General features: G+C 43.8%; 3 protein-coding genes across 3 annotated transcripts; 1 reads left to right on the forward strand and 2 right to left on the reverse strand.

Annotated features, from left to right (window-relative positions):
* The first annotated feature begins 7,193 nt into the window (after positions 1 to 7,193).
* On the forward strand, positions 7,194 to 8,123 carry LOC138770522 (olfactory receptor 12D2-like). The gene has a single exon (XM_069949627.1). It carries the CDS (start codon positions 7,194 to 7,196, stop codon positions 8,121 to 8,123), a length of 930 nt encoding a protein of 309 aa, XP_069805728.1.
* A 6,275-nt stretch (positions 8,124 to 14,398) lies between these two features.
* On the reverse strand, positions 14,399 to 18,113 carry LOC138770523 (DNA damage-regulated autophagy modulator protein 1-like). The gene is made up of 9 exons (XM_069949628.1): positions 18,004 to 18,113; positions 17,800 to 17,867; positions 17,506 to 17,648; positions 15,683 to 15,854; positions 15,533 to 15,588; positions 15,277 to 15,363; positions 15,025 to 15,155; positions 14,866 to 14,923; positions 14,399 to 14,764 (listed from the first exon to the last, which is right to left on the reverse strand). The coding sequence occupies exons 1-7, from the start codon at positions 18,111 to 18,113 to the stop codon at positions 15,075 to 15,077; spliced, it is 717 nt and encodes a 238-aa protein (XP_069805729.1). The 3' UTR covers positions 14,399 to 14,764; positions 14,866 to 14,923; positions 15,025 to 15,074.
* A 5,347-nt stretch (positions 18,114 to 23,460) lies between these two features.
* On the reverse strand, positions 23,461 to 24,408 carry LOC138770524 (olfactory receptor 12D1-like). The gene has a single exon (XM_069949629.1). The coding sequence runs from the start codon at positions 24,406 to 24,408 to the stop codon at positions 23,461 to 23,463; it is 948 nt and encodes a 315-aa protein (XP_069805730.1).
* Between the last annotated feature and the right edge of the window lie 1,807 nt (positions 24,409 to 26,215).

The following is a 26,215-nucleotide window of genomic DNA, read 5'->3' on the forward strand; positions in this document are numbered from 1 at the left end:
TGATCAAGAACATAATTGGACCATCCCCCTGATCTCCAAGCACAGACACCTGAGAACAAAACAGATCCACTGGCAGGATGACCTGTCAGTCACAGCAGAACCAAAACACAGGTTAACCCTGACATGGCCAGACAGAACTCAGCAGGTGAATTTGGGTGTGTCTCCCAACAAAAGTGAGCAAATAAACCAGTGTTCACACACTGCAAACAAAAACACAAACAGAATACAAGAATTTCAGCGCCTTTTCGGCAGCACAGCATGAGCCGAGGGGCGCATAACGCTCCGCAAAGATACCATCCTGACAGTACCCCCCCTTTTACGAGGGGCCTCAGGACCCTCACAGGACTCAACTTCACTTAGAAGATTGCCATCTGACTCCCATTCATCAGAAGAAGAGTCCATGGCATGGAGAACAGGTTTACTGACAGAACGAGCAGAAGAACATGATAAATTCACATCAGATATGGGCAAATCAGTTACAGTAGGACTTGAAATATTTATTTCACATGAGGGTACCTGTGCGCCCAAGTGACCTTCCTGGGAGTCACCTGGACGCCGATGATCCGGGAGCCGGTTAGCTTGCAGCTTAGGACGCTTGTGGCAGAAATTGATGAAGTGGCTACTGTCACCACAGTAGTAACATAGACCGTTGTGTCTACGATGTTCTCGCCTGGTCCTGGCGTCCAATTGTCCCAGCTGCATGGTCTCGTCCTCATGTATATCAGGGATAACAACAGAGTGTTTGACAGAGCAGGGGACAGAGGTCTTAGAAGGGTCAGAGCCTACTTTCTCCCTATGTCTGTCACGGAGCCTACGGTCTATGCGAATAGCCAAATTCATGGCCTGCTTTAGGGTGGAAGGATCTGGGTGTCCTGTCCAGGCATCATTAATGTCATCAGATAACCCCTGCTTAAATTTGCATCTAAGCGCAGGATCGTTCCATCCGGATGGAACGCACCACTGGCGGAACTCAGCACAATACTCCTCCACTGGTCGCTTGCCCTGTCTCAAAACTGTCAACTGCCTCTCAGCTGCTGCTGCCCTGTCAGGGTCATCATACAGTAACTCCAATGCAGAGAAAAACTGATCCACAGAAGACAATTCAGTGGCATCTGGAGGCAAAGAAAAGGCCCACTCCTGCGGAGGTCCTTGTAAGAGTGACATAACTATGCCCACTCTCTGGCTCTCATCCCCAGAGGCCCGGGGACAAAGTCTGAAAAACAACTTACATCCCTCTCTAAAGATCCGAAAGGCCCTTCTCTCGCCTTTGAACCTATCAGGAAGCTGCACTGGAGGTTCTGGGGAAACAGCAGCAGATAGCATGGCATTTTGGCCCAGGAAAGACTCTACCTGCTGCACCCGTTGCTTAAGGTCCAGAACAAGCTGGTTGAGACTTTGCATTTGCTCAACCAGAGCTTTCATGGGGTCCATAGCAAGGTGGAGAGAGAGAAGAGAAAGAAAAAAAAAAAAAGTAAGGCTGGTTATTCTGTTAGGAACCGGACAGCAGGACAATACAAGACAGTGAGCCCTAAGCTTAGCCCCGCCCACTGTCCTCTACCTACTTGCCACAATCCGCCCTAAGATGGCGGCGAGCAACTGGGCGGCAGTCCCTGCACTGGCTAGGTGGAACACAAATACAAAACAGACAGACAAACACAATGAAGAATAGTCCACAAGCCGGGTCACAACAGTCGGGCAGCAAAAGTACAAAATCAGGATCCAAAGGCGTAATCAGAAAACAGGCAATATGATCAGGGACAGGCAGCAAGCAAGGGAGGTCAGAGATACAATGCAGTAGTCAGGAGATGCAAAGAAACAGAATCCACAAGCAGGCAGAGACTAAGTCAATAACCAGCAATGATATCCCAGACTGAGGTAGTTATATAGGAGGCCAGGGTTCTGATCCAGAACATAATTGGACCATCCCCCTGATCTCCAAGCACAGACACCTGAGAACAAAACAGATCCACTGGCAGGATGACCTGTCAGTCACAGCAGAACCAAAACACAGGTTAACCCTGACATGGCCAGACAGAACTCAGCAGGTGAATTTGGGTGTGTCTCCCAACAAAAGTGAGCAAATAAACCAGTGTTCACACACTGCAAACAAAAACACAAACAGAATACAAGAATTTCAGCGCCTTTTCGGCAGCACAGCATGAGCCGAGGGGCGCATAACGCTCCGCAAAGATACCATCCTGACAGTAAGTGTATGGGATCGTCTTGGGAAAAGAAGCAATCAGCTGTGCACTTCTCTGCCCACTTTTTTAAAGTATTCATTGAGCACCAAGAAACCACCGATGAAAAAAACACAACTTGTCAAAAGTGACAGGTACACTTTGTCTTTCAGATGCAAGTACCTACCCTACCTTTAACCCTTTGAGGACCAAGCCCAAAATGACCCAATGGACTTCGCCAATTTTTATTTTTGCATTTTCGTTTTTTCCTCCTCCTCGTCTAAGAGCTCTAGCACTTTCAGTTTTCTATCTACAGGGCCATGTAAGGGCTTGTTTTTTTCAGGAATGAGTGTGCTTTGTAATGGCATCTTTCATTCTACCATAACATGTATGAAACATCCCCCAAAATATTATTTATGAAAATATAAATTAGTGAATTTGGAAAAAAGAATGCAATATGGTAACTTTTGGGGGATTCCGGTGTCTACATAATGCACTATACGATAAAAGGTATGTGATACCATTATTCTATAGGTCAGTCCAAACACAACCATATGAAGTTTACACAGATTTTCATCTGATATATATACAAAAAAAAAAATTATGAAATCCTTTTTGTTATGCAATTATTAATAAAATGGCCCTATTGTGACTCATAACGGTTTTTGTTTTTCACCTACAGGGCTGTATGGGGTGTCATTTTTTGAGCCATGATCTCTACTTTTTATTCATATAATATTTGCCTAGCTTGGATGCTTTAATTACTTTTTTTGGTTTTATATATATATAATACAACAAAAAATCTGTAATCCTGGCGCTTTTCTCTCTCTTTTCGTTTACTCTGTTTGCTGTACGGGATGGCGATTGTTATATTTTGATATATCGGACAATTATGCACGCTAAGGTATATTATATGTTCATTTATTTATTTATTGTTATATGATTTATTTACATTATGGGATGGGGGTGATTTAAAACTTTATTGGGGGAGGGGCTTTGGGGTACTTTTAAAAACATTTAAAAACACATTTTAAGTCCCCCTGGGGGATTTTTACATGCATTTATTTCAGTGCATACACTGATCATTGTTATGCCATAGGCACAGCATTGATCAGTGTAATAGGCGCTCTGCTCATTGAGCCTGCCTGTGGCCGAGCGCCGATCGGACCGCACGAAGGAAGGTAAGAGACCTCCAGCAGTCCAACACAGCGATCTGGGCACCCGCAGTCACACTGGGGTCCGGATCAGTAACTAATAGGCACCCACAATCGTTTAAGGGGTTAATGACAGGCTGCAGCACGATGGGTACAGCCTGTCACGAACGGTGACATCCATCTGCTATGAAGTGAGCTCTACTCCACAGCGTGCTTCATAGCCCAGGACTTATCTGTACGCCCAGGTTCGTCTGGTGACAGGTGGTCAGGGCGTACAGGTACGTCCTAGGTCGTCAAGGGGTTAAAGAAACGGGTTTAAAGAAGAAAATGAATTCATAAATATATCAAAACATTGATTTCAATTGTCTTTTAATTGCTAACTCTGGGAATGCTATTCTTCCCCTTGCTCCAATTACCTAGTGAATTATACTGTTACCTAGTAATGTTTTGTTCCTGTTGTGTATATAAATACTGGTATATACTGGAGTCCAGTGTCAGTCGGTAACTGATATGCTGAATACTGTTCACAATTTTTTTTTATACAATAGAAATAAAGCTGCTGATTCTTGGTCTAACGTCTCATCAGAACCAGATTTTAGAGGTAAGCATGGTTGCTGCTGTTTCGTTTTTTTTTTTTTTGTTTTGTTTTGTTTCCTATAGCATCTATAGAAGAGATGATAGGACAATGAAACCACCTGATTCCATCACCACATTTTTATCAAAAGTCAATAAATCTAATTTAGGCACTCAGTTCCATAATCTACCATGAGGACCAGTTGTCACTTAATCCATCTATTGTTTAGGCATTGTTATTATGTATGAAATCATCATTCCAACTCCCTACGTGTTTCTGTTACACCATGCCATTGGCCTACTTGACATCTTCAGCTCTAGGGCTATCACAGCCAGTTTGGTAAGTAAACACAATAGCCAAGATACTTTTATCCTTGTTCATTACTGACCAACATATACAGTAAGCAACTGTAGACAATGTAACCATAAGACCTTGAGCTGGTCATAGACTGAGGTATAATGAATCCCCACATCCTGATATCAGAGATGGTATCTGGAAAGGTCCCCATACACCTTAAACTTTGGTCGAACAAACCTGTTTTGTGGGAGGGGGGCTCAGATGATGGTTGATGGACCGCCTAACCCTTTTGTTCTGGAAGAGCTAAGCCACAGCAAGAGCTCTCTCTCACATAAAGAACACTGAATCGCTCGGCCATGTCAAACTTTCCTGTGTATGGGGGGCAGTAGCGGATTATAATAGGTCCATCTCTGGGGGCAGCCCGCGGCCCTGAGTTCTGGGGGGCCCATGGCCATCCAATCAGACTTAAGGCCCTATAACATGAGACAATTATCGTGCGAAAAATTGTTATATTCGAATTTAAACGACAATCGTTCTGTGTAATTGCAGGCAACAATCGAAAAATCGTTCGTATGTCGTTGATCGTTGATTTAGATCTGAATCTTAAATTCAGAATTCAAGTCCTACATTTTTTCACTAATCGTTCAGTGTAATTGCACATTGTTCATTGTTTTGCTGGGATCAGAAGGAATAAACGATCGCAATAACTATAGCAGTAAAGATCAAAACTAACGATTATTGTTCTGTGTAATATGGTGAACGATTTCAGGTTAACGATAAACAATCTCGTTTGTGATCGTTTATCATTAGTCTTTAATCGTTAAAATCGCTCTGTGTAATAGGACCCTTACATTTAAGGTGTTATATTGTTCCTGGCTACAGTTCTGCCATTATTTGCAAACAATCGCTACTTTTTTACCTCGATATTGCACAAATCAGGGCATCATGACATATCTATCGTGTACTACGAACACCACGTTAGTGTTTCCATAGTTACAGTGGGGTGGAGGGGCCCAGGCTTGGTGAACAGCCTGAGGCCTATGGTAGAGTTAATCTGTCCCCGATGGGGGGGGCAGATGGCGGACAGGAGAGGTAACTGATGGCTGAGTGTTCATTTGTGTGTATAGGGACCTTTAGACTTCTTGACTTTTGACAGATATTGTGGTGAATTGATGCGATCAGTGCTTTTTATATGTTTCTGATTAAAAGTTATGTTTTTTTCTAAAGCACTCTTACATTCATTTTGGTTTTGTGAACTGGAAGGTAGACATTATTAGGGTGGTGTTGTACCATTACAAAGACTATTCCTATTAACTTCTGGCGTATGCCCAACCATACTTTTCCCATTGATTTGTACTGTAAAAAATTAATGCACTGAATGTTTTATTGTGGGACTTCGCATACAGAACACTCAATTTTAATATAGTTAAATGATTATGTATAATTCCAAAAATCTTTGCCAAAAAGAACATCCTGGAGTCACTGTTACTTCCGAGATGAGGTTGTCTCGGTAGTGACAGCCCGCTCAGCCAATCAATGACTGAGACAGGACAGCACCACAGCCAAAGATTGGCTGAGATGTAGGATATAACTACTTTAACCCCTTCATGACCAAAGGTCATTGATGCATGGATGTCCTGGTCACATTGAAGCTGTGCTCTCCTCCTCGCCTTCTAAGACCTTCTAATTCTTTTATTTTTCAACCTACAGGGCTGGTTGGGTCTCATTTTTTGCACCCTGATCTATGTTTTTTATTGGTATCACATTGGTATAATTGGAAATTTTTGATCACTTTTATATTTTTAATTGCATAGCATTGATCAGTACTAAGGAGGGCTACGGCAGATTCTATGAAAAGATTGCTGATCTGAAAAAAAGGAGGTAAGTATTACTCCTCTGCCTGTCAGGAAAAGTGACCGGGACCCTGGCAGTCAGGCTGTGGGGGTCCCAGCCAGTCAGCAACAGGTACTTCTCACCTATAATTAAGCCCATCTCCTGCATGAGTCTAGAGGTTGTGGTGGTGATGAGAAACTGACCAATTATTTTTTTTTTACTTGTCTGCATAACATGTTAACATTTTTTGTTTTTATTCTCTAAATGAAAGTGCTACTTTAAATTTATACTTTTAGGCTATGTTCACACTGCGTATGATTCCGTCCATAGATCGTAAGCCGCCGTACATGTGCGGCTGAAACTACGGGCGTGGGAAAAATAGACATGCGGCCGGATGCATACGAATCGCGAACATACGCCCGTAGTACAGTTATGCTTCCCTAGCTTGTTTCGAAGCGATCTGAGGCAGGTAATTTACTTGGAATTCTTCGCCCAGCCCCGTAAACCACACAGAACCTTTTGGATCGAAAAATCAAGTTCAATTTGGCTGAAATAAGTACTTGGCACGGGACCGCACTGAAATCCACGGCTGTGAGTTTCAACATTTCCGCCCTCAAACAATGGTCTTGTTCATTTTTCATGGCGCCGTATACGATCCGGCCGTAAGCTCATACGTAGTGTGCATTATGCGGACGTATATCGTATACTTTCAAGCGAACGCATCAACCTCAAAACTACGTGTGTATATTCGCGGTTCGCACTACGGACGGAATCATATGCAGTGTGAACATAGCCTTAAGGAGACTAAAGGAAAGCAATAACTAACCAGTAGTCAATACGGCAGTAAGAAAGGACCATCACATAGGTTTATTGTCATTGGTTTAAAATAGAAAAGGTCACCATCTTAATTGTCCTCTCTAGAAAAGACCCAAGAATCCAAATGAAGATCTTTCCTGGTGGTACCAAGCTCTGTAAAGACGAGAGGCCATTTCTATTGTGTTGGGATGAAATGCAGAGCAGAGTCCCGGAGATTGGTTATTTCTTATTATTCTCTAAATCCGATAACATTATATTAAAAAATCATATTTTAGTCTTTATACAATATCCAAACATTAACTAGTTAGTGACCACATTTCTTACAGCCACACATTAGAAAATATGGAATCTTGGAACAGGACATCAGTTTCTGACTTCATCCTCGCTGGAATCACGGACTTGCCATGGCTTCAGAAGGTCCTGTTTGTTTTTGTTCTCCTCCTCTACCAGCTTGATATCATGGGCAATGTCGTTATCATCATTTTGGCCACCAAAGATCCGTCCCTTCATTCTCCAATGTATTTCTTCTTGGCCAATCTATCATTTCTGGATATCTGCTTTTCTTCTGTGACAGTACCTAAAATGATGGTTGGGTTCTGGATACAGAATGTGATCTCCATGGAAGGCTGCATTATGCAGATGTATTTTTTCCATTCACTAGGTTTTTCGGAAGGAGTCCTACTTTCTGCCATGGGTTATGATCGATATGTTGCTATATGCCACCCTCTCCGGTACAAGATTATTATGAGAAAGTCTGTTTGCGTCTACCTCGTTGTTTTGTCATGGGCCGCAGGTCTTACAACGTCATTGGTGAACGCTCTGATGACATCCCAGCTGCCATTTTGTAATGCTTACAAGGTCCATCACTTCTACTGTGATGTAAAACCAGTAATAAAATTGGCCTGTAAAGATATCAGTGTCAATCAGATGACACTAACATATTTCAGCGGATTTATTTGCACGGGCACCTTCATTCTGACGGTACTATCCTATTTCTACATAATCAGTTATGTTGTTGCTCATCAGTCTTCAAAGGGCAGATCTAAAGCTTTCTCAACCTGTTCTGCCCACTTGACCATTGTGATGTTATTCTATGGGACGGCCATGTGCACCTACCTTGGTCCTGACTCTGAAGAATCAATTGAACGTGACAGAGTTGCAGCTATATTGTTTGCATTAATCACGCCATCATTGAATCCGATTATTTACACCTTAAGGAATAAAGAAGTTAGAAAATCCTTGGGAAACATATTTAAGTGCGCACAATATTGACTCTCTAAAAACCGCCCACTGGAAAGTGTGGGTCCTCTGTCTACAGCAGGAATGGGGAACCTGCGGTCCTCCAGCTGTTGCAAAACTACAATTTCCATCATGCCTGGATAGCTAATGCTTTGCACAAGCTGGATGGCCATAGGTTCCCCATGCCTTTTGATATCACATCAGTACAAGGAAAGGTTGACCCTAACAGTGATTCCTTTTCAGCCCTGGGGACCTATAAAGGACAACATAACTGTCTGTTTAGTAAGCCTGTAGTTAGGACACACTAAGGTGGAGATTAACCCTTAGGGGACACAGCCAGTTTTCATTTTTGCGTTTTCGTTTTTCCCTCCTCGTGTATATAAGGCCATAGCGCCTGCATTTTTCCACCTAGAGACCCAAATGAGCCCTTATTTTTTGTGCAACTAATTGTACTTTGCTATGGCAGATGTAATTTTTGCCTAAAATGTGCCGGGAAACCAGAAAAAAATTATATGTGTGGTGAAATTGAAAAAAAAAACGCATTTCTTTTATTTGGGGGAAATGTGTTTTTACGCCATTCGCCCTGGGGTAAAACTGACTTGTTATGCATGTTCCTCAAGTCGTTACGATTAAAACGATATGTAACATGTATAACTTATATTGTATCTGATGGCCTGTATAAAATTCAAACCGTTGTTAACCAATATACGTTCCTTAAAATCGCTCCATTCCCGGGCTTATAGCGCTTTTATCCTTTGGTCTATGGGTCTGTGTGAGGTGTCATTTTTTGCGCCATGATGTGATCTTTCTATCGGTACCTTGATTGCGCATATATGACTTTTTGATCGCTTTTTATTACAATTATTCTGGATTTGATGCGACCAAAAATGCGCAATTTTGCACTTTGGGATTTTTTTGTGCTGACGCCGTTTACCGTGTGAGATCAGGAATGTGATTAATTAATAGTTCGGGCGATTACGCACGCGGCGATAGCAAACATGTTTGTTTATTAATTTATTTATTTATTTTTATTTATAAAATGGGGAAAGGGGGGTGATTCAGACTTTTATTAGGGGAGGGGGTTTTGTGTTATTAAAAATACTTTTTTCTTTTACTTTAGACATATACTAGAAGCCCCCCTGGGGGGCTTCTAGTATATGCACTCTGATCTCTCATAGAGATCCATGCAGTATAGTTATACAGCATGAATCCATGAGATCGGTGTTCTATTGCTTTTAGCTGCTGCAGCCAAAAGCAATAGAATGCCGAGCCGGGATCAGCGCCATTACGGAGCAGACCCCGGCCCGGTATGGATGCAGGGATCGCCCCCCCGCAATCGCGCCGCAGGGGGGCGATCCCCCCACTAGACCACCAGGGATGTATAACCGCAAGTATTTAGAAGCAGCTGTCAACTTTGACAGCTGCTTCTAAGTACTTAATTAGCGGGCACGGCGATCGGACCGTGCCCGCTAATAGCCGCGAGCCCGGGCTACACGCGGCACCCGGGATCGCGGCAGTTCAGAGGGTGGTCGCCGCGCGACCCCCCTCTGAACTCCCATAGCGGCACGAGGACGTTAAATAACGTCCTGGTGCAGCTATGGGTTAATCAAACTGGTGTAAAGTAGAATTGTCTTAGTTGCCCCTAGCAACCAATCAGATTCTACTTTTCATTCCTCACAGATTCTTTGAAAAATAAAAGGTAGAATCTGGTTGCTAGGGGCAACTGGGCCAATTCTACTTTACATCAGTTTGATCAATCTCCATCTAAGTGTTGTAAAAACAGCATGCGTTATAGTGACATGGAGGATAATACACTAGCGGTTTAGAAGTTTGAGATTATTAAGGGCACTGTCTTACTGAGGGAATTACGAGTGAATAGAAATTGAGGTCTATGGCTCTAGAGGATCTGTCAGAATCAGATAGTATTGCTTACATGTCGGCCCAGTTCTGAATCTACCAAAAATCCATTTGTCTTGGCATTTTAGTTCCATATTTCATGGTTGTACTTCCTGGTTGACTTACTCAGTACTAGAAGTCCCAGAATGCATTGCAGTGAAGTTGCAGCACCTGCTGCATTATTCAGCACAAGGCAGCATGTTGTAATCACATGACAGAGATACGGTGGTGTAGGCTGGAAGGGCTGGTCAAACAATTACTGTTAGGTATCTCTATAAATGAAAAGTGATTGCTTGGGATCCTCATAAGGGTACACTTTGCCTGTATGTCTTTAATGTGATCATATTGTGATGTCATCACTACAACAAAGCATTTAATTAAAATATGTTCTTATATACTCCAGGCCTCCAACGAGAGGAGGTTAGTGCTCTAACTTCCTTAGTCAGGAGAACACTGTAATGACAATAGTGATGATAACCATAATGCCTAATATTACAATCGCTAGAGCCCCAGCACATGGTGACACAGGATTGGGCAGGGTTGGAGGTATGATCAAATAAAACTTGAATGCACAGCACACCATAGTTGCCCCTATTTACCTTTGAAGATATAATACTCTATGTGCATGATATATACTGTAATTGTGGGTTTCTATGAGGGTACTCCTTGTTTTCTTTCCAATTCTTTTTAAACTATTATGGTCATACGTGTATAAGGAGTTTTTTTTGTTGTTGTGGTGATGTGATGATGTAGAAAATGTTCTCATGGAACTAAAGTATATAAATCCTAAAAATTTTCCAAATAAATATGATATAGCTGTGACATTACTTTCAATTTCAGCCAATTATACTGATAGCATATTAAAGTTGAATGAACAGTTTCATTAACAATCCCTTTTTCTCCTTAGGATTGCTAATTTCTTCTACACATTTAGGCTTAGTTCACACAACCTATACTTTGAATTAATCACGGATTTGCAAACGGTCAAGATTAATTCAAAATATGCATTGCGTTAAAATCTATGGGATCCCGGCCGGAGTGTATATACATTGTATACACTCCACGCCGTGATCCCTAGCGGCCACAGGAAAAACTGGCATGTCAGTTTTGTGTGGTTGCTATTCATTGAATAGCGGCCAAACAACACTGACAGCCCACACAATGGAAAGTGCGCCTCTGGCCGCGATCTCCATTGTGTGCAAGGGTGAATTGGGAATGCAGGCACACATGGTTGCACCCACATCCTAATTCACCAGAAAAGAAGATTATTCCGCAGCTACTGCAGCACCGGACAGGATAAACTTCACTGACACTGGCCATTCTGTTAGGGTACTATTAGACGGAACGATAATCGGCCGAATTTGCCCGATTTGGCCGATTATTGCTCCGTGTAATAAATGCAACGATCAGCCGATGACAACGATCATCGGCTGATCGTTGAAATAGGTTAGACCCTATTTTCGTCAAGCACCGACCACGCACCGCTGCGTGTAATAGCGGTGCGTGGCCGGCGACTAACGATATACATTACCCATCCACGTTCCAGGGCTGCTCCTGCCGTCCGCTTCTCCCAGGGTCCCGCGCGCGCTCTAGCTTCAGAGAGGCCTGTCAGCTGATAGGCCGCTCAGCCAATCAAAGGCCGCGGCGGTCCTGGCCTGTGATTGGCTGAGCGGCCTATCAGCTGACAGGCCTCTGTGAAGCTAGAGCGCGCGCGGGACCCCGGGAGAAGCGGACTGCAGGAGCAGCCCTGGAACGTGGATGGGTAATGTATGCCAGTTTAGCAAGGGCTGCAAGGACATCGGTAACAATGTCCTTGCAGCTCTTGTCAAACGATTATCGGGCCGTGTAATAGGCCCAGTAAACGAGCAACGATCTAGCAGATCGCTGCTCGTTTACAGGTATTATCGGGCCCTGCTCGGCCCGTGTAATACCACCCTTACTCAGCCAGGTCACAAAACGACCAGTGTCATACGCTGTGTGAACCCAGTCTCTAAAGTATAAATGTATGAAGTATGAAGCACAACTACAAGTCCTAACATGCCTGGACAGCCAAAGCCAAGCTTTGTGTCAGGAGCCAGCCAGTGTGCGGTGCTCCCTGCAATACAGAAGTGGGCATCCGGCTCTCTAGAAGCAAGAACAGTGTCCCTGAAAGCTGTCCCGGTCGGTTACATAGTTACATAGTTAATACGATTGAAAAAAGACACATGTCCATCAAGTTCAACCAAGGAGGGGATGGATACAGGGAAGGGGGAGGGGTGATAAGTTCTATACATATGCATTTATATTATTTTGGTCTAAGAACTTGTCTAGCCCTGTTTTGAAGCCCTCTACTGTTTTTGCTGTGACCAGATCCTGGGGTAGACTGTTCCATAGATTCACAGTTCTCATAGTAAAGAAGGCTTGTCGCCTCCGGAGATTGAACCTTTTTTTCTCCAGGCGGAGGCAATGCCCCATTGTCCTTTGAGGGGGTTTTACCTGGAACATCTTTTCCCCATATTTCTTGTAGGGGCCATTTATATATTTAAATAAATTAATCATATCTCCCCTTAAACGTCTCTTTTCCAGACTAAACAAATGTAATTCTTTTAATCTCTCCTCATAACTAAGATGCTCCATTCCCCTTATTAGTTTAGTTGCGCGTCTTTGTACCCTCTCCAGCTCTAGAACATCCTTTTTATGAATCGGGTTCCAAAACTGGAGGCCGCACCAAAGCTTTATAAAGCGGTAATATTATATCCCTGTCCCGCGAGTCCATGCCTGTTATATACATGACAATATCCTGCTGGCCTTAGAAGCAGCTGACTGACATTGTGTACTGTTCTGTAGTCTATTATCTACAAGTACACCCAGATCCTTTTCCATCAGCGACTCTCCCAGAGTAACTCCCCCCAGGACATATGACGCATGTGGGTTATTGGTACCCAGGTGCATAACTTTACATTTATCCACATTGAACCTCATTTGCCAAGTGGACGCCCAAACACTCAGTGTGTCTAAGTCATCCTGTAACATCTGCACATCCTCCATAGACTGTACTGTACTACAAAGCTTGGTGTCATCTGCAAAGATAGAAACATTGCTGTTAATTCCATTCTCAATATGATTAATAAAAAGGTTTAACAGAAGGGAGCCCAGTACTGACCCTTGGGGTACACCACTTATTACCGGAGACCATTCAGAGTAGGAATCATTGACCACCACTCTCTGGGTACAATTATTAAGCCAGTTTTCAATCCAGTTACACATTAAACTTTTCAAACCGATAGACTTAAACTTACCCATCAGACGCCCATGAGGAACTGTGCCAAACGCTTTTGCAAAATTCAGGTACACGATATCCACAGCCGCGCCGCCATCCAGGCTTCTACTCACCTCTTCATAGAAACATATTAGGTTGGTTTGACAGCTTCTGTCCTTAGTAAAACCATGCTGGTTATCACTTATAATACTATTAGCCACTACATATTCCTGGATGTAGTCCCTTATAAGCCCCTCAAATAGTTTCCCCACAATGGACGTTAAGCTTACAGGTCTATAGTTACCTGGGGAAGTTCGAGAGCCCTTTTTGAAAATTGGCACTACATTTGCCTTACGCCAGTCCCTCGGCACAATACCAGTAAGCAAAGAATCACAGAATATTTCATACAAGGGTAAATTACATTACATGTGTTAGCAGCACTGGCCCCCATCCACCTCAGCACCTTCTTTTGTATATACAGAGCTGAAGAACCCATTCATTAACTTGGATTTCTCCTGATCCCAAGTTATTAACTCCCCATCACCAATATTTAGGGGACCGTCATGCTCTGACCTAGGTTTATTTGCATTAATATATGTAAAGAATTCTGACTTGTTCAACAGTTTGCTTTGCTCATCCCTACTGCTGATCACTGCAGACTATTCATCAGTAGACATTGTGTAAGAATCAATAGACAGACTGATTGGTATACTGAGGATTAAAGGACTGCCCCCAGTGCACTGAACACCCTCATTTTCATATTAACCACAGGTAAGATTACACAATGAAGCTACAGCACACTAAAATAATAAAGGTAACTATGGCCTCCCTTTCACCGTGGTCTGAACAAAAATAAATACATAAATAAAACACTTAAAACTTGCTGATGGGCGAAAATAACTGACTCGGCTGATAGATTTTCTTCCTTCTGCCTTCTGGAACCAACAGAACTGAGGTGTGTGTGTATATATATATATATATATAAATATATATATATATATATATATATATATATATATACATTGGGGTGAGGGGGATGTAATGTCACTAGTGGCTGTATATATTGGGGGATGCAATGTCACTAGTGGCTGTATATATCTTCTATTTTTATTAATACAAATGAAGAAAACACTAGCGATCATTTTATATCTTTATTAAGGACCCATAGGGGGAGATTTATCAATACTTGTACATCGGTCATATAGAAAACCTTGCCCCCATTAACCCTGCCAGATTTACTGAGCTTTATCCTCTGGGTGGGACGACTCCAGCTTTTCAGGCCGTTCACACTGAGCAAAAGTGACGGAATTTCCAGCCAGATCGAGCCGCTGTCCCATTGTATCATGGGGATTTCTCAGCCGTCTCCATTCTCCGGCCATAGAGCTGACATGTAGGAGATTCTGTAGTGTGATGAGATGTTATAATCCAGCGTTGTCCGCATGTTGTTGTATCTTTCTCCAGTCCCCGAGGTTTTAGGGTTCTGGGTCTTTTCCCTCAGGCAGATGGAGACGCCTTCTCAGGATAACATTAGAGACAGACGCTAGGAAAAAGAAGAAGAAAGAAGATTAATGATCTCTATGTATATATGAGGAAGGGGATTATATCTGGAGTCCATGAGACCTTCACACGTCATCTACTCACCTGGAAATTTGTCTCAGAGTCCTATATATTCAGCTTCCAGGACGGGCAAATAGAAGATCTGCAGGAGATGGAGGATGACATGTCCGCCAAGAGGTTCTATATTACTCTTATACAGGACAGGTGGATTACACAAGATGGTGACTAGTGACAGGCACTCACCTCAGCACATCGCCCGGGACTCTCTATACACATCCTAGTTCTCCTGGATGTTAGGCAGGGTTTTCAGGGTCCTCGGTCTTCTCCCTCAGGCAGATGGTGATGCCGTCACTGGAGACCGTTACAGATAAACTCTAAGAAAAACAAGAAGAAAGAACATTAATGATCAGACATCACTGATCTCTTATAACTTTCTATATGAGGAACAGGACGATATCTGTCGCCCAATGAGACCTTCACCCGTCATCTCCTCACCTGGAAGTCTGTGTAGCTGGTTAGCTGGTGTAATGTCAGGCCGCAGAATCCCAGGTACTCACTTACCAGGACGGGCACATTGAAGATCTGAAGGAGATAGAAGGACAGAATAGAGGGGGTTAGTGTGCGGCTGTACTCACCAGGGGCTCAGGACTGGGAGGAGATGGGGGGGACATGGCCACCAAGAGGTTCTATATTACTCTTATACAGGACACATGAGGATTACACAAGATGGTGACTAGTGACAGGCACTCACCTCAGCACAACGTCCGGTACACAGCTCAGTGTAGAAGGAGACCATTCCTACAGCAACTGGAAAGAAACAGAATAGTAGTATTATATCGCCTCCTATACTGTCACGTCTGACCTATTGTACAGTGTATCCAGCACACAACATGTTACTTACACAGAACCAGTATCACAATGGTCCCCAAGGCTGCGGCCAGTCTCATGTGGCACATCAGGCGGCTGCTGTACGATCTTCTGTACAGGAATCCAGCTTGGCAAACGTTGTAAATTGCTGTGCCGACAAACGCCACTCCTGCGCCGATCCTGTGGGCCAAAGGATTGCTTCTCACCTAGAACATAAAGAGACCTGTCAGTGTCATACAGCATCCCGAACCTCAGCAGCCTCAGGTGGAGTGTAATCAGGGCCGTCTTACCCATTGGGCAGGGTAGGCGGTTGCCCGGGGGCCCTTGCGTCCTAGGGGGCCCCTGCCCTCTGGGACACACCTGTATTTTTTGCTTTATAAGACGCACTTATAAAACTAAGTGCGTCCTATAAAGCGAAGACGGCTTCCAAGCAGTGCTGAGCACCGCAAGGAAGCCGTCCCGCCCGCCCCCTATATTGCCGCTCACTATGCATATGCATAGTGAGCGGCCCTGAGCAACCCCCTCCGCCCGCCCCTTCTATCGCTTCTCAGCTGAGCCGATCAGAAGCCCAGGAAAGTGCAATGAGCAGCACTTTCCTGGGCTTCTGATCGGCTCAGCTAAGTGGCGATAGAAGGGGCCGGCAGTCCAGTTACTCACCCGTCCGCCGGCCCCTGCAGCTGATGTCTCCCGGCAGCGCGCACTCCCGTCATCCTCCGGGCACAGGCAGCGGGGTACAGAGACGCTGCCTGTGTCCTGGATGTGTCGTGCAGCCGGACACTTCCGGCACAGACAGTCTCTCTGTACCCCGCTGCCTGTACTGGAGGATGAAGGGAGTGCACGCTGCCGGGAGACATCAGCTGCAGGGGCCGGCGGACGGGTGAGTAACTGGTTTGTTGTTTTGGGGGTCACTGGCTACTATGGGGTCACTGGCTACTATGGGGGCACTGGCTACTATGGGGGGCACTGGCTACTATGGGGGCACTGGCTACTATTGGGGGCACTGGCTACTATGGGGGGCACTGCCTACTATGGAGGCACTGGCTACTATCGGGGGCACTGGCTACTATAGGGGGTACTGGCTACTATGGGGGGCACTGGCTACTATCGGGGGCACTGGCTACTATGGGGGGTACTGGCTACTATGGGGGCACTGTCTACTATAGGGGTACTGGCTACTATGGGGGGCACTGGCTACTATGGGGGCAGTGGCTACTATGGGGGCACTGGCTACTATAGGGGTACTGGCTACTATGGGGGGCACTGGCTACTATGGGGGCACTGGCTACTATGGGGGCACTGGCTACTATGGGGGGCACTGGCTACTATGGGGGCACTGGCTACTATGGGGGGCACTGGCTACTATGGGGGGCACTGGCTACTATAGGGGCACTGGCTACTATGGGGGCACTGGCTACTATGGGGGGCACTGGCTACTATAGGGGTACTGGCTACTATGGGGGGCACTGGCTACTATAGGGGTACTGACTACTATGGGGGCACTGGCTACTATGGGGGGCACTGGCTACTATAGGGTTACTGGCTACTATGGGGGGCACTGGCTACTATGGGGGGCACTGGCTACTATGGGGGTACTGGCTACTATGGGGGGCACTGGCTACTATGGGGGGCACTATATGGGGGAATTGGCTACTATGGGGGGCACTATATGCAAAGATGTGGGGGATTTGATGGCGGCGGTTGGGGGGGGGGCAGATTCGCACCTCTGCCCAGGGGCCCATAATGCTGTTAAGACGGCCCTGAGTGTAATACAAAACCTCATGACCCCCCGCAATGACCCCTCTATATATCACTTGGTCTGAGGTCCTGTATACTACAATATATACAGTATATACTCACTGAATATACAGCATTCACAGAGGTCCCAATGGCCACGATCCACCCGATGATAAGGAAGAGTCTCTGGCAGATGATGAAGCGCTTCTCCGCTGGTTCACACCGATATAACATGAACCTGTAATGGAGGAAAGCAATGCCAGGTCCTGAAATAGAGAAGACGTGTTACCAGCCCCAGATCTCCACAGGTCATGTGTATATCTGCTCCAGGACCCAGTGATGGATATAATCTCCAGGTATGGCGGCCAGTCAGCTCCTCCTAATGTCACCGCCCTATAGGAAGCCGCAGCCACTTACCTAGGATGGATAAGACCAGGAAGACAATGGTGTATACCACCGACTCCGGGGACTGTATTCCCGTGCCACTGAAAGAGAGGAAACGCTGGGAGTTATCTAATAATAATAATAATAATAATAATAGTAATAGTAATACTAATAATAATAACCCAGAGATAACCCAGTAATAATAATAGAATAACATAGTACTTCTGGCCGTCTTACCTGATGTACGGCTGCTGGTTGTGTCCTGAGATGACGGTCAGGATAACCAGCATATACAGGCCCCATAGACTCCAGGCCACAGGCAGGAAGGCCAGACCGCGGATCTCCATGGTGATCGCTCTATCTCTGCTCTCACAGATCAAGAAGGCAGATTACTGTCCGGCAGGGGGATTTATGGGCTGGGAAGCTGATGATGTCACTGATGCGGTTACTCGGTCATTGTGACATCATCAGACATGCCGGGACATGATTGGTCCTCAGTGTTGCAGATCTTCTCTCCTGTATTTTTGCTTGTAGTTGATATATTATGGGCTGTATATACTATGATATGCAATATAACCATAGAATTATATGGTATATTATGGGATGCACTGTCACTATAGGCTGTATACAGTATATTATGGGATTCACTGTCACTATGGGCTGTATACAGTATATTATGGGATGCACTGTCATTATGGGCTGTATATATTATGGGATGCGCTGTCACTATGGGCTGTATACATTATATTATGGGATACATGGTCACTATGGGCTGTATACAGTATATAATGGGATGCACTGTTACTATGGGCTGTATACAGTATATTATGGGATACACTGTCACTTTCAGCTATACAGTATATATTATGTAAGGACTGTCACTATGGGCTGTATACAGTATATTATGGGATGCACTGTCACTATGGGCTGTATATATTATGGGATGCACTGTCAGTATGGACTGTATACATTATATTATGGGATACATTGTCACTATGGGCTGTATACAGTATATTATGGGATACACTGTCACTTTCGGCTGTACAGTATATATTATGGAAGGACTGTCACTATGGGCTGTATGCAGTATATTATGGGCTTTATGTATTGGAGAATGTACTGTCTCTATGGGCTGTATATATTAAGGGGGATGCAATGTTACTATGGGCTGTATACAATACTTTATGGAATTCATTATCACTATGTGCTGTATATGTTGGGAAATGCAATGTCACTATGGGCTGTATATATTATAGGATGCAATGTCACTATGGGCTGTATATATTATGGGATGCAATGTCACTATGTGCTGTATATGTTGGGAAATGCAATGTCACTATGGGCTGTATATATTATGGGATGCAATGTCACTATGGGCTGTATATATTATGGGATGCAATGTCACTATGGGCTGTATATATTATGGGATGCAATGTCACTATGGGCTGTATATGTTGGGAAATGCAATGTCACTATGGGCTGTATATATTATGGGATGCAATGTCACTATGGGCTGTATATGTTGGGAAATGCAATGTCACTATGGGCTGTATATATTATGGGATGCAATGTCACTATGGGCTGTATATATTATGGGATGCAATGTCACTATGGGCTGTATATATACAGGATTCAATGTCACTATGGGCTGTATATATTATGGGATGCAATGTAACTATGGGCTGTGTATATAAGGGATGCAATGTCACTATCCAGTCTCTATGGCAGTGTGCAGATGATAATAAAATAACTCAGTAACAATTTATAAGGTCTTGAAATGTCAGAAAAGAATAATAATAATAATAATAATAATAATAATAATAATAATAATAATAATAATAATAATAATAATATAAATAATAATAATAATAATATAAAAATAGTATATATAAGATTAGTTCATATCATTCACAAGCCTCCTAGTGGCCATTTGGGTCTGTAGAATAAGATAGGTGACAGCTCATTCATAAATTTATATTTCTCCTGAGCTGTGTAGGTGTAACTGATGCCATAGAAGGTATATGTCAGGCCGGCAGCCGGTGCAGTGGTGGCTATTGCTATGATGTTGCTATTTGTTGATGACAGAATATTATAATGTAACTGTTCATCAAGATAGTAGTTTGTCACAGTCGCTGAGCTTACACTGTAGCACAATCACTAGAATAAACAGAAATTGCTGCCTTCAGCACCTCTCACCGATCTGCAGGCTACACAATCTCTGGAGTAGGCAGGGACACTGCCGCGTATCGTACATCTTCGTGGCAGCGGCTGCTGTTTGTGCGCTGTGTGCGGCTTCTCCCCCTGCAATCGCCATAATGGGTGTAGTGGTGGCTGCCCTCCAACTGGGTCTCTGTGCACCAGCAGGGTCTCAGGTAGGCCGGCAATACCTTGGGAGAATATATTCTGAAATCCTAATCTTTAATACTTCCCCATATTTCTTGTAGGGGCCATTTATATATATATAAATACATAAATCAATCATATCTTCCCTTAAACGTCTCTTCTGGAGACTAAACAAATTAAATTCCTCTGATCTCTCCTCATAACTAAGATGCTCCATTCCCCTTATTAGTTTAGTTGCCCGTCTTTGTACCCTCTCCAGCTCTAGAACATCCTTTTTATGAATCTGATTCCAAAACTGGACGGCATACTCCAGATGAGGCCGCACCAAAGCTTTATAAATCAGAAATATTATATCCCTGTCCCGAGACTCCCGGCCTGTTATATACATGACAATATCCTGCTGGCCTTAGAAGCAGCTGACTGACATTGTGTACTGTTCTGAAATCTATTATCTACAAGTATACCCAGATCCTTCTCTATCAGTGACTCTCCCAGAGTAACTCCCCCCAGGACATATGATGCATGTGGGTTATTAGTACCCAGGTGCATAACTTTACATTTATCCCCATTGAACCTCATTTGCCAAATGGACGCCCAAACACTCAGTGTGTCTAAGTCATCCTGTAACATCTGCACATCCTCCATAGACTGTACTGTACTACAAAGCTTGGTGTCGTCTGCAAAGATAGAAACATTGCTTTTAATTCCATTCTCAATATCATTAATAAACAAGTTAAACAGAAGAGGGCCCAGTACTGACCCTTGGGGTACACCACTTATTACCGGGGACCATTTGGAGTAGGAATCATTGACCACCACTCTCTGGGTACGATTATTAAGCCAGTTTTCAATCCAGTTACAGACTAAACTTTCCAAACCGATAGACTTAAACTTACCCATCAGACGTCCATGAGGAACGGTGTCAAATGCTTTAGCAAAATCCAGGTACACGATATCCACAGCTGCGCCCCCGTCCAGGCTTCTACTTACCTCTTCATAGAAACATATTAGGTTTGTTTGACAGCTTCTGTCCTTAGTAAAACCATGCTGGTTGTCACTTATAATACTATTAGCCACTACATATTCCTGGATGTAGTCCCTTATAAGCCCCTCAAATAGTTTCCCCACAATGGACTTTAAGCTTACGGCTCTATAGTTACCTGGGGAAGTTCGAGAGCCCTTTTTGAAGATTGGCACTACATTTGCCTTACGCCAGTCCCCCGGCACAATACCAGTAAGCAAAGAATCACTGAATATTTCATACAAGGGTAGAGAAATTAGTTGTTAGGGACGCGTCCCTGATGAACGGTAAGGCTGGTTGTTAGGGGCCCGCCGACGGTATCACTGGTTCTTGCCGCAGCCAGAGCCTCACCACCCCCGCCGAACGGCTTGGGTGTCTGCAATTATTAGTAGTTCTGACTGATGGCCAGCACTGCCAGTTAGCTCTGGTTAGGGGCTGAAGTCTCTGCCCCAATCATGCCTGGGGCTGGGACCTCCATAAGACTACTGCCCCCATCATGCTTCCTTGCAAGCGATTAAGCCTCTTTAGAGTGTGACTAAGCTAGTGTTGTAACCTGATTTTGTATTCCCTGGTTTTCTGATTTTGGCTTGACTCTTTGACTATTCTCCCCAACTTCTGATTTTGTACTGCAATGACTGATAGTTATCGACCCGGCTTGTTTACCCTGTGTATATTGTGTTTGTTTGTTCTGTCTTCATCCCTGTGTTTTACCAAACCAGGTCAGGGACTGTCACCCAGTTACCCGCTGCTGTGGTAACTGGGTAACTGTGGTAGATTGTGGTAAGTAGGCAGGGACAGCAGAATGGGTTTCAAACTATTAAGGGATTCCACAGCCCCTTGAAAGTATAATTTCTGTATTTTCGGAATATCTAAAATTCTTCACAAGATTTAAATAGCACCGACGCCTTGCGGAGGTAACCTTCCTTAATCATGGCAAACATGTAATGAACACCCTTTACTTCATATTGTGAGATGTACCTCCCTTACCAGGCACGCCCAAGGGTGGGACGGGTGCCAGCGATAGGGCTTCACTTGTCATTTGCTTTATTAAGGTAAAATATAAATCATTTGCATTGGAATATCCTTATAAAATAAAGCAATTATTACCTCGACCTAACAGCAGTGTCAGCAGTTTGGAACATGAATTACAGCTGACAAAATTTCCTTTAAGTCTTACAGTAGACTCAAGAAAACTGGCCTTCGAGAAACATATATACGGACAGTCATTAAGAGACTAAGCCAAAATCTAGAATAAGCCCGTTCCTGGATTTAACCCATTACGTGTCACTGTGAAGTCATTACTGTGTTCCTGTGACCCCTTCAACACAAATCTATGATGGGTGTCATGGATGTACATTGCCTGTCAGCATTATGTGAACAACCATAATACACTGCGCTTGTGCGCTTAGTAAAAAGTGAAAATAAAATTAAGATAGAACGTAATTTTAAAAATCTCCCTCCCCACAAAATATACTTACAAAGTAAAATATATTTAAAATATAATTTTTTTTCCCCACTATTTAATAAGTTATGTGAATTCCAAAATTTAGCCATTAAAATGTTCAACTTGTCCTGCAAAAGAAAACAGAGGAAATGAAAAACTTATTGGGAAAAAAAGGTGTACCCATGCAATACACAGCCAGGACCCTACCTCAACTGCTGGATTTGGAAATGATCCAGCTGCCAGAAGTTTACCCCCTTAAATGCCACAGTCAATAGTCACCATGGCATGTACAGTAGGTGGTTTGAAATCCATTGTGCACCCTAACACAATTGCTGTTACAGACTCCTAGGTATAGCTATTAAAATAGGTTATGCCAAAGGCACGGCCTAGTTCATTGTCAGTGTAACAATTTAGAGTATACTGAGTATAGCACTTTGCAAGACTGTATTGTGGTGTCATCCTATTGCTTTATTTTTTGGGGGTTGTTTTGTTGTTTTGTTTTTTTTTAACCACCAGTCTTCACCTAATGTTTGTAAGAATTGGGGTTAAGTTTCTCCATAAAAATGTTTTTATTTCCTTACAATGAAATAAAACCAGACACACCCATAGCTATAGAATTTATGTGATTATTAGGACCTGAGCAATATGTAAATGCCGTAGAAAAAAGACCTGGACTAAGCCACTGGTTATATAAACCCAAATAGTTCTATTGAGTTAAACAGACCAAATTGTAATGAAATTCATCATAGTTCAACAAAAACTTAGAGAAACCCATCAACAGTAACATTCAGGCAAAATGGACTGATGAACTATCCACGGAATATCCAACACCTGCACGGATCAGCTGTTTGACGCCCACCTTACACAGTGACCAGATATGAGGCTCTTATTCTACATACATTATACATACATCTACTCTTTTAATAAGTTTTTGTACTGAGTTTTTAACCTCTTTGTTCCTTAAAGTATAAATGATAGGATTCAACGTCGGAGTAATCACTGTAAACAAAATGGCGGCAACCCTATCTTTTTCTAGAGACGTTTCAGAAGACGGTCCCAGGTAAGTGCTCATTGCTGTCCCATAAAATAAGGTGACAATGGTCAGGTGTGAGGAACAGGTTGAGAAAACCTTGGACCTTCCTTTTGAAGATTTGATCTTGAGGACATGAGTTACAATATAAATGTAGGACAATATAGTGAGTGAAAAGGTGCTTGTGCTTAGAAAGCCACTGACGATGGCTAAAGTGACCTCATTTACATGGATGTCTTTACATGCCAGCTTTATTACCGGCTTCACATCACAGAAAAAGTGTTTGATTCTTTTAGCATTACAAAACGGGAGCCGGGACGTCATAATGGCGTGAATTAATGAAGTACTGAGACCAATGAACCATGACGACAAAACCAGTTGGATACATGTAGACCTTCTCATTATGGTTACATATCGTAGGGGGTGGCAGATAGCAACATATCGGTCATATCCCATGGCAGCCAGTAGGACACCTTCTGTGCATCCCAGAGAGTGGAAGAAATACATTTGAGTGATACAACCTTTGACAGTAATGGTGTTCTCCATGAGGAAGCCCATCATCATTTTTGGAACTGTCACTGAAGAAAACATTGTATCCAAAAAGGAAAGGTTCCCAAGCAGGAAATACATTGGAGATTGTAGAGAAGGATCTGTCCTCACCAATGAAACTATAGTAAAATTGCCAAAAACGCCAAGAAGGTAAAAAAAGAAAACAAAAGCAAAGAGAAGTTTCTGTAGCCATGGCTGGTTGGTGATCCCTGTAAGGATGAACTCATTTAGTAATGTTCCATTAAACTCTTCCATCTTCAGGTAAAAGATGAAACTGGGTATTAATGAATGAAAATCAGTATAAATGGTTTATTAAAGACAAACTGGAAAAAACAGATGAGAGTTATACCCAGTACAGGGCCTTAGAGGGCAGTGTGTAAGTTTACCTTCACCACTCTTCTCTTCGAAGCAACATTATATGCAGTTTACTTCCTGTTTAGCTCAATATAAACGCTTAGCTATTCAAAAGTATGCTGTTTATTTTTTTTAAAGCAACTCTGTACCCACTCCCCCCCCAACTACTTATACCTTCTTGTAGCTGCAGAGCAGTTCTTTCAAATGGTATCTTTGTCCACACTTGTTGTTCTTTCCTGAGGGTAAAAATAAGACGTTATTTGAGGTGCAGCAATGCCCTAGAGGCGTGGCCATGAACGCTCCTGCCCAAGGCCAGTGCCACCTTTGTGGTGGTGTTTTCAGTCTCCCCCTTGCCTCCCATACCGCCCTCTGTCCGCCGCACAGTTCTCTGTGTAATTGCGCCTGTGCCACCTCCTGACTCCCCGGCGTTGATACAATGAGGTACAATGCCGTCCCCTCTCCGTGTTCCTGACGCTTTCAGCCTTCCTCGCTTCTCCTGCCTGTCACGCCCCCCCCCCCCCTCTCCATGCATACCATTGTGCCTCCACTCCAGGATCCAGGAATCAGCTGCGCAGGTGCAGTGACGCGACTGGCTTTCTCTTACTATCCTGGTGTGTCATTGCACCTGCGCAGGATCATCACGCATGGACGATCCCGCGCACCAGGATAGTGGGAGAAAGCAGGTCGCGACACTGCCCCTGCGCAGCTGATTCCTGGATGCTGGAGCGGAGGCACCATGGTATGTAGAGAGAGGGGGGGCTGTGACAGGCAGGAGAGGCGGGGAAGGCCATAAGTGTCAGGAACACGGACATAGACGGCTCTATGTCTTTGCATCGGCGCCGGGGGGGGGGACAGGAGGTGACGCAGGCGCAATTACACAGTAAACTGTGCGTAGGCACAAGCACTCTAGAGCACGGCTGCACCTCAACTAAAGTCTTATTTTTGCCCTCAGAAAAGAACATCTAGCGTGGACAAAGATACCATCTGAAAGAACTGCTCTGCAGCTACAAGAAGGTATAAGTAGTTGGGGGGTGGGGGCAAAAGTGGGTACAGAGTCGCTTTAAACTAACCTCCAGACAATCTTCTTCTTTTCATACAATAATCAGACGGGGGTGTTCAATAACCCTTTAAACGCTGCGATCTAAAGCGATCCTAGTGTTTAAGGTGCTCAGTGACAGATCAAGCAGGTGTCACTGAGTGATCGGGACCCCCGCAGCCGTTGTGCGGGGCTCACTATTGCATGTGCCGACAGGCAGGGGTAAGCTCCTGAGTCTGCTCTCAGGCAGGCTCTATACATAGATCTCAGATAACACTGATCTAATGATTGTATATTTTACAAAAAAGTTTTATACAAGTATTAAAAAACCCTTTATAAACCCCCTCCCAATAAAAGTTTAAAAGACCCCTCGCCCATTATAAAAATATAAATATAAATAAGTAATAAAAAAATAAATATATTATATATCGTAGCGTGCAGAATTGTCCGATCTATTATTAATATTATTGTTCCCGCACGTTAAACGGCGTGAACGGAAAAAGAAAAAAAATGCACCATACATCATATAGCAAAGTTGACAGCTGCATCTGAATACTTACTGCAGCCATTCCCTGGTGGTCTAGTGGGGGGATCGACACCCCCCACCCCCCACCCCCCGCGATTATCGCAGAGAAGCGATTCCTGCGTCTGGTGCGGCTCGGCATTCAGTTG

The sequence above is a fragment of the Dendropsophus ebraccatus genome, chromosome 13 (genome assembly GCF_027789765.1).
Source record: "Dendropsophus ebraccatus isolate aDenEbr1 chromosome 13, aDenEbr1.pat, whole genome shotgun sequence".
NCBI classification, from domain to species: domain Eukaryota; kingdom Metazoa; phylum Chordata; class Amphibia; order Anura; family Hylidae; genus Dendropsophus; species Dendropsophus ebraccatus.

Bases quoted from the DNA above. Each gene is read 5' to 3' on its own strand.
- LOC138770522 (XM_069949627.1), top strand. From the start codon at position 7,194: ATGGAATCTTGGAACAGGACATCAGTTTCTGACTTCATCCTCGCTGGA.
- LOC138770523 (XM_069949628.1), bottom strand. From the start codon at position 18,113: ATGGAGATCCGCGGTCTGGCCTTCCTGCCTGTGGCCTGGAGTCTATGG. The intron at 17,868-18,003 runs GTAAGACGGCCA...CCTCTCTTTCAG, and splicing joins AACCAGCAGCCGTACATCAG to TGGCACGGGAATACAGTCCC. The intron at 17,649-17,799 runs GTAAGTGGCTGC...TCTCTATTTCAG, and splicing joins CCTGGTCTTATCCATCCTAG to GACCTGGCATTGCTTTCCTC.
- LOC138770524 (XM_069949629.1), bottom strand. From the start codon at position 24,408: ATGGAAGAGTTTAATGGAACATTACTAAATGAGTTCATCCTTACAGGG.